Source organism: Curcuma longa, chromosome 5 (genome assembly GCF_044706935.1).
Source record: "Curcuma longa cultivar G26 ecotype Majalengka, Jawa Barat chromosome 5, ITB_CL_G26_1.1, whole genome shotgun sequence".
NCBI lineage: Eukaryota > Viridiplantae > Streptophyta > Magnoliopsida > Zingiberales > Zingiberaceae > Curcuma > Curcuma longa.
This window is the reverse complement of record NC_133865.1, coordinates 14,753,033-14,765,907: the sequence shown is the minus strand read 5'-3', so window position 1 is coordinate 14,765,907 and position 12,875 is coordinate 14,753,033. Positions and strand designations below refer to the sequence as shown.

Genomic DNA, 12,875 nt, shown 5'->3' with positions numbered 1-12,875 from the left:
GAATTTGATTGGAGCTATCAATGTCTTAGTTTTGGCTCATATGATGTTGTTCTTATTATTCTTGCCCATAATTGTAATTCTTATATTTTTTGCTTCTCATGTTTGTAGAATCAAGTAATAAAGTTGAAGTCTCACTTGTCGCTCATGGATAGAAGTTGGATGTATAAGTTTAGAGGAAGTAAGGAATATGAGAATCGTTTGGATAAATTACATGACATTGCATTTGAAAAAGAAAGTGTGAATGGAAAAATCGTTTGTCCATGTAAAAATTGCAAACTTGGTGATTGGGTAGATAGAGTGACTGCAAAAGATCATTTAACATATCATGGATTTCTGAATGGGTATGCAAGATGGTTTGTTCATGGTGAAGCATCTTCGTCTACTCGTCCCACTTATGATTTGAGAGATAATTTTGACAATGGCAATGACATGCATGGGATTTTACATGATGGAATTTGCTTTGGGCATGTTGAAAATTACATTGTGTAACGCCCGCCCTTACGTGGCTTAGACGGACGTTACATTTACTTTACTTTCATTCATTCATCCATGCATATGAATCATGAGCATTGCAGCGGAACTTAAAACTTTTGTACATACATTCTTGTATTCATATGCAATAGGAAACTGTACTAGTAAACCTTTCCAATTCCAACCTAAATCATGCATGTCAGGGTATTCAAAATTCCATTCCATAGGGAACTTAACATAACCTTCTTTAACATCATTAACATACACATGCAAGTATAGATTCAGAATATAGAGAGTAATGAGATCGTCCTGCTAAGTCACTATCACACACACCATCATCAGCCCTTCCTGCTGCTTCCCGTTCCCTTAGTAACTTTTAATTGAATCTGCAACATAAGAAAGTAAGACTATAAGCACGAATGCTTAGTAAGCTCCTTTCCTACTCACAAAATCCAATCGTCTTATAAACATGATTATTCATAGCATAACTTGAGTACATAAACATGTATTCACAATAACATCACATAGCATATACTTGATTAAACCGTAACATTATATCAAGTATGATAATCATGAATCATTCTTAACATTTCTTAAGCATACTTCCATAAATTTCATCTTATATGAAATCATATGCATAAACATTTATGATGCATTTTGCAAACATAACATATACTTAAACATAATCATTTCTTTATCATTTTGGGCGTCCCCTGGCTTGTACCCATTCATTATTTGTGCACATTCATTCCAAGTCAGTACGAGGTAGCCAAATCTCGATTACTAGGATACTAGGTCTACTATCCTTCAACCTAGCTAGGTCTACTATCCTTCAACCTAGGGCGTCCGCCCATCCCTTGTAATCCGAGGTAGCAAACCTCAACTACTTGGTAACTAGGTCTACTATCCTTCAACCTAGTTAGGTCTACTATCCTTCAACCTACTAGACCTACTATCCTTCGGTCTAGGGGCGTTCTTAAGGGGCCCATCCCTTGGATCCCTTTCAGGATCCGGTACAAGCCATAATATAACATACATGCATTCTCTCTTTTCATAATGTATGTTCTTTAAACATTCATTTAGCATATACATTATAACTCATATAGTCTACATGATTCCTTTTTCTTTCCATAGTGAATGTTCTTGAACATTCCATTATTAATCATGTATACATACATTCATGAGTTTATAATATCATTGTTCTTAAACATTTAACATTTATCATACATAACATATCTTGGTCGAAACCTAGCCATGCATCAACGTTTAAACCTTATTTAGGTCTCCGACAACCTTTAACCCTATCTTCATAGTTCATAAGTCATGGATACATATCTTTACCCAATGACTATTCTATTCTTTACCATGACATAACTTAAACATGGCCTGAAGACATTGAATCTATCATCATAAACATTAATCATGGCATTGGGTAAACCTTGTCATTATAGTACATTACATATACTCATTTTTCTAGGATTCGCCGAATCCTCATAGGGTCTCTTAAGCTCTTCTCTTAGCCTAAACTATGACTTCCACTATATCATCATAGCTCATTATTAACTAGGGTTTGCAACTGTAGTTGAGTTTAAAGACTCAACTCTTTCCCCCTTTCATCATGTTTAGGTTGATACCTAACCTTGGTTAAGTTTACCCACATAACCCTAATCTATCATGATAACAATCTATTCATAAAACCTTAAATCCTTTTCCAGCAACCCTCATAATCGATCAAAGGAAACGATCATGCTTTTCAATTATCATAGATCTTAGTCATGTAATCGATGAGATCGATCACTCTTTCATCTTAATCGATCAGAAGATCGATTACCTATCATGCTTCTTCTTTCTTGCTTCTCTCTTTTCAGACAGTGAGTATGGTAATCGATCATGGAGTCGATTACCCCTTCCCATAATCGATCAAAGGATCGATTAATCAACGATTCTCCATTTCTTCCACAGAGAGCATCGTAATCGATCCAATGATCGATTACGCGTCTTAATCGATCAGTGGATCGATTAAGAGTCGTAAATATCATCTCAGAGAGCTCCGTAATCGATCAACCGATCGATTACGGCCCCTTAATCGATCAGGTGATCGATTGTCATAGCCCGTTCATCACAGAGAGCTCCGTAATCGATCAACCGATCGATTACAGCCCCTTAATCGATCGACTGATCGATTACGACCCCTTAATCGATCCGTTGATCGATTAAGAATCGCTACTTTGTTTCTCGTTAAACCGAGTAATCGATCAAGCGATCGATTAAACCTTCTGGTAATCGATCAACCAGTCGATTACCAGCCTTCCTGTTCTATAGTTCTACGTTCTGTCTACGTTCTGTCTAATGAAAACTCCCACATATTCCTATACACTTCATCTCATACAATACTAACAAACATTTATAAACATAAACTAACCATGGAAGCTATTACGTTGCAGGTGAGGGAACTTACAGTGCGTGCTAAACAGAAAGGATGAAACCTCTGCGTGACCAAAACAAACCTTCAGCCTCCTTCAATCCTCCCAAACCAGAGCCTTCGGCAATTGGAAGAAGAACCAAAACCAACCTCTCGGTGGAGAAGAGAAAAGGCTCCTCCTCCCTTGGCCTTTACTTATAGTCCTAAGGGAGTAACGTAGCCCACATTTACTAAGGCATTAAAAGGCATTAAGGTGTAATAAAGCACAGCAGCCCTTAACGTTCACCTCTCGGTGCTTCAGTGCTTAATCCTTTCACATGCCTTAACCTATAACTAACATTTCCTTTATCATTTTCTTAACAATTACTTGCTAGCACTTATGGCTAACATGCTCCATTTGGGTTTGCCACCTTGCATGAGGTCCATGGTTCAATTCCTTGGTTCCTTCTTCTTTTCTTTTATTTTAGACAAAGCCTACATTTTCATATCTTATGCTATCCTTCATACAGACTCGTTCCATATCTCGGACCATATTGAAGGGATTTTAGAACCTTTATCTAAAAGAGAAAAAAGGTTCCTGCTAAGGTTTTAAGGCATTTCCCTTTGATTCCCCGATTGCAGCGTTTATTCATGTCTTCGAAAACAGCATCTTTCATGAGGTGGCATAAGGAAGGTCGAACAGAAGATGGTTATATGAGACACCCTGCTGATTCTCCTGCATGGAAGACATTCGACTTTAGAAATAGAGATTTTGCCGAAGAAGCTAGAAATATTAGGCTTGGACCGAAGAAGCTTGGCTTGGCTTAACATCAGATGGTTTTAATCCTTTTAGGTCTTTAAATGTTCATTACAGTACATGGCCTGTCGTCTTGATACCTTATAATTTGCCCCCCTGGATGTGTATGAAGCAAGAATATTTTTTTCTTTCGTTGTTGATTCCTGGCCCAACAATGCTCGGGAACAATCTGGATGTATACTTAGCGCCCTTGATAGAGGAGTTGAAATTATTGTGGGAGGTTGGGGTAAATACTTATGATGCATCGATGAATCAAAATTTCAGCATGCGTGTAGCTTTGCTCTGGACAATCAGTGACTTCCCAGCTCTTGCAAATTTGTCGGGATGGAGTACTAAGGGTGAATTTGCATGTCCTTCTTGTCATAAGGACACATGTTCTAGGTGGTTAAGGTATAGTAGTAAGCATTGTTATATGGGGCATCGTCGTTTCTTGGCAAGTGATCATCATTTTTGTAAAGATAAGAGATCATTCAATGGGTTTGAAGAACATGATAAGGCACCATCACAATTGAGTGGAGATATGGTCTTGAGAGAGCTTGACGGTTATACACACACATTTGGCAGATTAAATAATGACAATAGAAATTTGCCTTATAATTGGAAGAAGCGAAGCATATTTTTTGAGTTACCATATTGGAAAGGAAATATATTGCGTCATAATCTTGATGTGATGCATATTGAGAGTAATGTGTGTGAAAGTGTTCTTGCAACCATACTAGGCCTTGATAAATCAAAAGATCATGCGAAAGCACGTGAAGACTTGCAGGAAATGGGAATTAGGCCTAAGTTACATCCTGTTGTAGATGATTCTGGTAAACGTTACTATCCACCTCCCTGTTTTCTGATGAATAGGGCAGAAAAAGAGATTTTTTGTGGTGTGCTGAAACAAATCAAAGTCCCGGATGGTTATTCATCAAATATATCGAAATGCATAAGTAAGAAACCACCAAAGATCTTCGGTTTGAAGAGTCATGATAACCATATATTGATGCAACAATTGTTTCCTCTAGCTCTTCGTAGAGTCCTACGAAAGCAAGTGCGAGCACCTTTAATTGATTTGTGTAATTTCTTTAGAGGTTTATGTTTGAAGGTTCTTCATGCTCGAGAACTTATTCAATTAGAGAGGCGGATTGCTCTAACACTCTGTCATTTGGAAAGGATTTTTCCTCCTTCTTTCTTTGATATTATGGTTCACCTACCTATCCATTTAGCGACCGAAGCAAGGTTGGCAGGGCCTGTGCATTATCGGTGGTGTATCCCGTTGAAAGGTATTTGTCAACGTTGAAGGCATATGTACGTAATCGAAGTCACCCTGAAGGTTCTATTGCAGAGGGATATCTTGCTGAAGAATGTGTGGTCTTTTGTGCTAGATACCTAGATGATGTTGAGACAAGGAGTAATCGAGCTTCAAGAAATTATGATGGCAATATTGACACTAGAGTTGAACTTCCCATATTTGTCAATCCTGGTCGTCATCTTGGAGGAGTGAATATTGTTAATTGGGACGTAGATACAATGAAAAGGGCACATCAATATGTGTTATTCAATTGTGAAATAGTTCAACCATTTTTAAGGTGAGAACTTTTGTGATTAATTCAGCTTATGCATATATATAGTTTTGTGATTAATTCAGCTTATGTTTAGTGAGCATCGGGAAATGATTCGTAATCAAAATCCTCGTTTGCGTATAAGAGACATTGAACGGATTCACAATGAAACTTTTGCCTCGTGGTTTGCCAATCAAGTAAGTGTCAGTAGCACAAAAAAATATTAGAAATTGTATATGTTAATTCATTGTTTCTTATTATTGTGCTTGTCTAACAGGTTCAAAATATGGATTTTGTGAATGAAAGGGGAATTTCTGAGGAACTTAAAAGCTTAGCTCAAGGTCCCAACTTCATTGGCAAACGGTACAAAGGTTTTATTATTAATGGATTTAGATTTCATGTTAAGCAGATTGAACAAAGAAGGAAAACACAAAATAGTGGTGTTGTTGTTACTGCAAAGACGACAAGTTACTCAAGTGTTAATGACAGAAATCCTGTTATTGGAGATGTGACTTATTATGGAGTACTGAAAGAGATTGTTGAGTTAGAATATTTTTTGAGTAGAAAGGTTGTACTATTCAAATGTGATTGGGTGGGCCAAGGAAGAATGCAAAGGCAGGATGAAAATGGTTTCACACTTGTGAATTTAAGTAGACCAATGAATACAGGCGAGCCTTTTATATTGGCTTCTCAAGCACAACAAGTGTTTTATGCAGAAGATCCCATTGATAAAGGATGGCATGTTGTGATCAAAACGACTCCTAGGGATTGTTTTGACATGGGCAGAAGAGAAGAAATTGACGTCGAAGATTATTTACTAAGCGAGACTTGCACAGGTGACATCTCCGATGATAATGAGGAAATAAGATGGGTTAGGGAAGGTGTAGGAGGAACTGCAGCAACAAATAACATGATAATTTATTGAGAAGGGGAGCTTTACATTTCTTTTCATAGTTGATATTGTGTAAGTGAATAAACATGTACATTTCTTATCTATGTTGTCATTGTCTTTTCTATTTGTACCAATGATGCTAGTACATATTCAATAAAATAATAAATTTTGTGACTTCTTTCTTTCAGGTTAATTGATTTATCAATCCTTTATTCCTTGGTTGGTTCTAGCGGCAATTACTAATCTTCTTGAAAATGGTAAATCTGGTTTTGACATTGTTGCTTATTTTCTCGTTGGAACTTGTACAAATTATTCTCCATGTATTCTTTTATCTTTTATGCAGGTTAGAACGCGAGGTGGCACATTTCGAAGAATTACTGAAACTTTTGGTATTCTTGCACTTTTCGAAGAATTACTGAAACTTTTGGTATAGTCATAAGACTGGATAGTTTTTGCTAGTATGAATTGTCACATTTCGAGTAAATGTATTAGATGGATGATAGTATGAATTGTGATAGTTTTTGCTAGTATGGCTTTGTGATAGTTTTGACTTTGTGATTCACACATATAAATGTATTAGATGGATGATAGTATGAATTGTGATAGTTTTTGCTAGTGGTATATATATGTAATAATTTTTGTCATTGTAAAAGTCATAACAAAAGCTAGCGAGGCACAAGCAAATGCCTCAATAAATAACAAAAGGGGTCCATAATAAAACGCCTCAACATATAAGCAGATGAGACACTTTTTCATGCTTCAAAATAAAATTTAAAAGACATAATAAAACGTCTCAACTTATGACAAGGCTCCCTGAGATCGAGCTACCAAAGCTCACGGTCCTGAGCCGAGCAAAGCTCTCTCGGATCAGGTTCTGAGCCACCAAGGCTCCCTGAGATCGAGCTATCAAAGCCGGACCAATCAGGTTCTGAGCCACCAAGGCTCCCTGAGAAATCAGCTGAGCCACCAAGGCTCCCTGAGGAATCTGGTTCTGAGCCACCAAGGCTCCCAAAGAAATTCCCGGCCATTCGCACCAAGCTCCCGGCCAACCCGGTCCTAAGCCACCAAGGCTTCTCCTGGACCAACCCGGAGACGAGCTACAAAAGCTTTCTCCATTCGCCCACGAACACCAAGTTCCCGGCTACTTCGGTCCTGAGCCACAAAGGCTCCTTCTGGACCAATCCGGAGACGAGCTACCAAAGCTCTCTCCATTCGCCTACGAGCACTAAGCTCCCGGCTATCACAGTCCCGAGCCACCAAGGCTTCTTGTCTCTTGTCCAAGGGCAATACCTTCCCGGCTTCACCTCTCCCGATCAGATAATCACTTTCCCGGGCAAGATCTTACATCTCCCGGGCAAGATCTCACTTCTCCGGTTAAGGCACTCTCCTCCGGACAGAAGTCAGGCTATCCAAGCATTCTCCCGGACAAACTTCTCTCGGCTTTACTTCTCCCGGCCAAATGTCTCTCGACGAAGTTAATCTCCTTGCCGGGCAAGATCTTACTTCTCCCGGGCAAAAACTTATTTCTCCCGGTCAAGTTCCCGGGCAAGTTTGTTGCTTCCGGCCAAGAAACTCTTCTCCAGACATTACTGCATTCTCCCGGCCAAGCTTTTCTCTCCCGGCCTCATTTCTCTCGAAGAAGTAATCTCCTTCCCGGGCAAGCTTGATATTTTCCCGGCCAAGATGCTGCTTTCCCGGGCAGGAAATCCTCGACAAAGAGCAAGCAGGAACTGCCCCGGCAAAGAGTAAGATCTCCCGAAGTCACGACTACGTTGGACCTGGTCGATTGCGTGATCGACCAAAGCACGCTGGTCGATCAGCTGATCGACCAAAGCAAGCTGGTCGATCAACTGATCGACCAAAGCAAGCTGGTCGATCAAGTGATCGACCAACATAACGTGTATGCCAGAATCCATGCATGTATTTCTACTTGCACGTGTAAAGAATTGTTTCATGCTTTTTCATGTGTAAAGTTAAGTTTAATTCTCATGCTCCTTTACGTGTAAAATTAAGTTTAATTTTCATGCAAGTCACTTATTTTAAATTTAATTAATGATTTGTTTATTATCACTTATTAATATGTATTGTTTAATCTAATGAATTGTTTCATGCAAATCTAATCGATTAACTTGGCAGATTGGCTAGTCCGGGTAATCTTAAACTTGACTCGCCTAGCCCAACTAGCCCGGGTAAAACTAAACTTAAATCTTTTGTATTTGATCCGACTTTACTTGTCAAACAACAAAACAAACCCAAGTCTGATCAGACTCAAGTCTGACCGGGTCAGACTGCATCAACAATCTCCCCCTTTTTGTTGTTTGACAATCCGATTTAAGTTTAGTCCGGGTAGGTCCTTTTCTAAACTTAACTCTCTCTCCCCCTTTGTCAAACATCAAAAAGAGTCTGTGGGAGTCAGAATTTGGATTGCAAAATGCTCCCCTTTTGTCTTACTTCAAATAACTCTCCCCCTTAAAGATTAATCAAGTTTAGTCCGGGTAGCAGGTTTAACCAACTCTCCTCCTGACAGATTCAAGCTTTGTCTGGGTAGAACGTTTAAACAACTCTCCCCCTTGTCTAAACTTAAACACCTCTACCCCTTGGTCGGACTCAATCTCTCTCCCTAGATTGCTCCCCTTAGATCTCTCCCTCAAGATTCCCGGGTCAGACAAATCGTTATCAGATGGCACGGTAAGATGATATTGTATTTAGGTGCCATGTCTGAGTTACTATAGGCTACCATCACCAAGTAAGTCGGGAAAGAGTTGCCGAGAGAAGAAACAGCTCGGCTAATTGGAGTGATGGCTGTGTGACTCGGCTGAGAGAGATTTCTTGTCAACATCAAGCAAGCCGAGATAGGTGATGAGTCGGCCGAGAAAGAGTGTAAGTTGGCTGAGAAGAGAAATGTGAAAAAAAATTCAAACATACTCCCCCTTAAGTAGTGGTTTTCTCCCTTTTATCTCTCCCTCATAAATGTGTTATTCAACATAACTATACCTCCCCCTAATTGAGATCATAGTTTGGGTTGAGGAGTTGGAGTAGGATGAGGTAGAAAACTTCTTATCCGACTGATCGATTTTGTTATCAGTATAGGTCAATATAGAGCAGGCCGAATAAGAGTTATAAATGGCATGACAGGTCAATATGGTTTCTTGATGCCATTAAGTAAGCCGAGAAGGAGTTGTCGAGAAGAAAAACAGCTCGGCTGAGAAAAGAATTACTCGGCTGTAGTAAGGGGTTGACTGAGCTGAAAGATATGTCAGTAGAAATGTGGCTCAGGGTTTTTAGAAGGTGAGTCGGTGATAGATCACCAACCATTCTTGTAGACTAAACCCCGCTATAAAGGTTCTTAATGATCAGGGATTTTTTTCTATGATCTTATCATTTAATGCCCATCCCGATCATATACTCGGAGCATCCACTACCAACAATTCAAGTTGATGGGAGCTCCCCCTTAGCCGATGCCGACTAGACGCGGAAGATAGATGCCTTAGGCACCCACACTTTGGGTCCTACTGCATCAACAATGCATGACTTCGGCACCCATGCCTTAGTCACACCCTTCTTAACTACAAGTGTCCTAGTCGTATATGATTTATCATGAAATCTGGACACTAAGGATTGAAAACTAGCTCCTTTGAGTTGAGATTGATATCCCAACCCAGCCTTGTTGTATACTCCCCTTTGGGAGTTCAATATCATATCTAAGGTTTTGGAGCTTGTTGAAAATTTCTCAAGCAACTGCTTGAGATCTCCTACTTGGTTCTTTAATGATTCATTTTCATTTTCAAGAACCTCTAATCGAGGGTTATCAGTCTCATTTTTCCTAACAGATGTCAACTTTTCTATTTCATGCTTTAATGATTTAACATTATTTTTTGACTTCTTAAGCATGGCAGAAAGATATGAAATTGCTTTATAACAGTTCTGCAATTTAACTGATGTTACCTCTTCATCATCCGAAGATGATGAAGTCGAGCTTGATTCCTCACTGCTGGAGCTCTCGGAGTCTGAATGTACTTGCGCCACGAAAGCGAAGTCGTGTGTGCTTTCCTCCGATGAGCTTGATGAGGACTCAACCCTCGCAGTTTTCAGTGCCCTCTTCTTCTTATTCTTCTCCTTCCTCTTCCTTCCTCCTTTGCTCCTTTCACCTGCACACAGAGCTATACCTTTCTCTTTTTGCTTTTTATTAGCAAGCTCGTGCAGTTCCATTTCACAGAAAAATTCATCTAATTTAACTGTAGATAAATCCTTGGAAACCTTATACGCATCCACCATGGATGACCATAAGGCGTTCCTTCGGAAAAGATTTAAGCGCATACCTGACGAGATCACGGTTTTCGATATGCTCATCAACGGAGTGAAGGCCGTTGATGATTTCTTTGAATCTTCCGTGAAGCTCGCTCACAGTCTCGCTCTCCTTCATCGTGAGATTTTGCAGCTGGTTCAGGAACAAGTCCCTCTTTGCTACACGAGAGTCCTGGTTTCCCTCGTGCAGCTCGATGAGCTTGTTCCACAGATCCTTCGCGCTTGAGAATGGACCAACCTTGGTGAGTTGGTCTCTGTTAAGTCCGCACTGAAGGGTGACCACTGCTTTTGCATCAGCTTGACTCTTTCGTATTTGTTCTGCTGTCCACCTCGAAGAGTCGAGCTCCTTGCCTTCTTTATCCTTCGGAGGGGTGAATCCCTCCTTTACTGAAAACCACATGGAGATGTCGGTCTTCAAATAATACTCCATGCGGCTCCTCCAATACTGAAAATCTGATCCGTCAAAGAACGGAGGTCTGGTGGTGCTGAATCCCTCCTTCATAGCCATTTGATGTTGCTCGTTGGGTGTTAATCCGGATGACAGAGCAGCCTTGCTCTGATACCACTTGTTGGATCTCTTGGACACCGGCTAGAGAGGGGGGTGTGAATAGCCGTCCACACTTTTCGCCTTTTCTTCCTTAGTCTTCGTTGGCACAGCGGAATGAACAATCAGAGAACACGAAGACTGAATCAGCACACTTGACACAGGTATTTAACGAGGTTCGGAGATGATGCTCCTACTCCTCGGCGTGTCCGTAAGGTGGACGATCCCTCGATCTTTCGGTAGATCAGACCCCGGAAAAATACCGGCTATAATCTTCTCCTTCTCGGTGGAGGAACCTCTCCACAGATTGTCTCAAATGATACAAAGATAAGCTCAAGACAAGGAGAATACAATGAATCAAAGATCGGACAACAGAGACAACAAGAACCGCTTGCTGCTCAGCCTGTTCCTCCAAACACAGGACGTTGCTCTAGACAGAGCCAACAAGAACAGCTAGCAGCACAAGCCTGTTCCTCCAAACACAGGACGTTGCTCTTGTTTCCTCTTCTTCGATTCACGATCAGGCTCTCGTAAGATTGGCAATGGCACTTCTGAGCTCTCAAGGATGATCAACGAATAGTCGTGTAAGCTCTCTTCCTCAGCGCTGCTTCTTGCTTCTCTTATAGCCTCTGCTTGGTTCTTGTGCCCAACGGATCCCTGCCAAAAGCTGCCGTCCGTTGACACAGAACTCCCCCTGCAGAAGAGACAGCTCAAAAGCCCGCCTTGGAACTCTCACCATCCATTTGAATTTTCCTCCTTAACCTGTCCTGTATATCTGCACACTCAAAAGATGCATTAAAAACATTCTATAACAAGGACATAGTATAAGGATGGATTAAACATTAAAGTCCAGGTCACGAGCAGAGCTACCAAAGCTCTCTCGGACCAAACAGGAGACCGGGCCACCAAGGCCCTCCTCCTAGAATCAAGAGACCGAGCCACCAAGGCCCTCCTCTTGAGATCGAGCTACCAAAGCTCACGGTCCCGAGCCGAGCTACCAAAGCTCTCCCGGACCATCCCGGCCATCAGCACCAAGCTCTCGGCCAATCAGGTTCTGAGCCACCAAGGCTCCCTGAAATCGAGCTACCAAAGCTCACGGTCCCGAGCCGAGCTACCAAAGCTCTCCCGGACCAATCAGGTTCTGAGCCACCAAGGCTCCCTGAGATCGAGCTACCAAAGCTCACGGTCCTGAGCCGAGCTATCAAAGCTCTCCCGGACCAATCAGGTTCTGAGCCACCAAGGCTCCCTGAGAACTCAGCTGAGCCACCAAGGCTCCCTGAGGAATCTGGTTCTGAGCCACCAAGGCTCCCAAAGAAATTCCCGGCCATTCGCACCAAGCTCCCGGCCAACCCGGTCCTAAGCCACCAAGGCTTCTCCTGGACCAACCCGGAGACGAGCTACAAAAGCTTTCTCCATTCGCCCACGAACACCAAGTTCCCGGCTACTTCGGTCCTGAGCCACAAAGGCTCCTTCTGGACCAATCCGGAGACGAGCTACCAAAGCTCTCTCCATTCGCCTACGAGCACTAAGCTCCCGGCTATCACAGTCCCGAGCCACCAAGGCTTCTTGTCTCTTGTCCAAGGGCAATACCTTCCCGGCTTCACCTCTCCCGATCAGATAATCACTTTCCCGGGCAAGATCTTACATCTCCCGGGCAAGATCTCACTTCTCCGGTTAAGGCACTCTCCTCCGGACAGAAGTCAGGCTATCCAAGCATTCTCCCGGATAAACTTCTCTCGGCTTTACTTCTCCCGGCCAAATGTCTCTCGACGAAGTTAATCTCCTTGCCGGGCAAGCTTACTTCTCCCGGGCAAAAACTTATTTCTCCCGGTCAAGTTCCCGGGCAAGTTTGTTACTTCCGGCCAAGAAACTCTTCTCCAGACATTACTGCATTCTCC

At 41.7% G+C, this 12,875-nt stretch overlaps 1 protein-coding gene and 1 pseudogene across 1 annotated transcript; one reads left to right on the top strand and one right to left on the bottom strand.

Moving 5' to 3' along the window:
• Nucleotides 1–3,520: 3,520 nt before the first annotated feature.
• Nucleotides 3,521–6,161, top strand: LOC141829945 (uncharacterized; annotated as a pseudogene).
• Nucleotides 6,162–10,386: 4,225 nt separating this feature from the next.
• On the bottom strand, nucleotides 10,387–10,941 carry LOC141829944 (uncharacterized). Its single transcript, XM_074717409.1, has one exon. The coding sequence runs from the start codon at nucleotides 10,939–10,941 to the stop codon at nucleotides 10,387–10,389; it is 555 nt and encodes a 184-aa protein (XP_074573510.1).
• Between the last annotated feature and the right edge of the window lie 1,934 nt (nucleotides 10,942–12,875).

What these genes read in the sequence shown, in the direction of transcription:
- LOC141829944 (XM_074717409.1), bottom strand. Translation starts at nt 10,941, where the DNA reads ATGGCTATGAAGGAGGGATTCAGCACCACCAGACCTCCGTTCTTTGAC.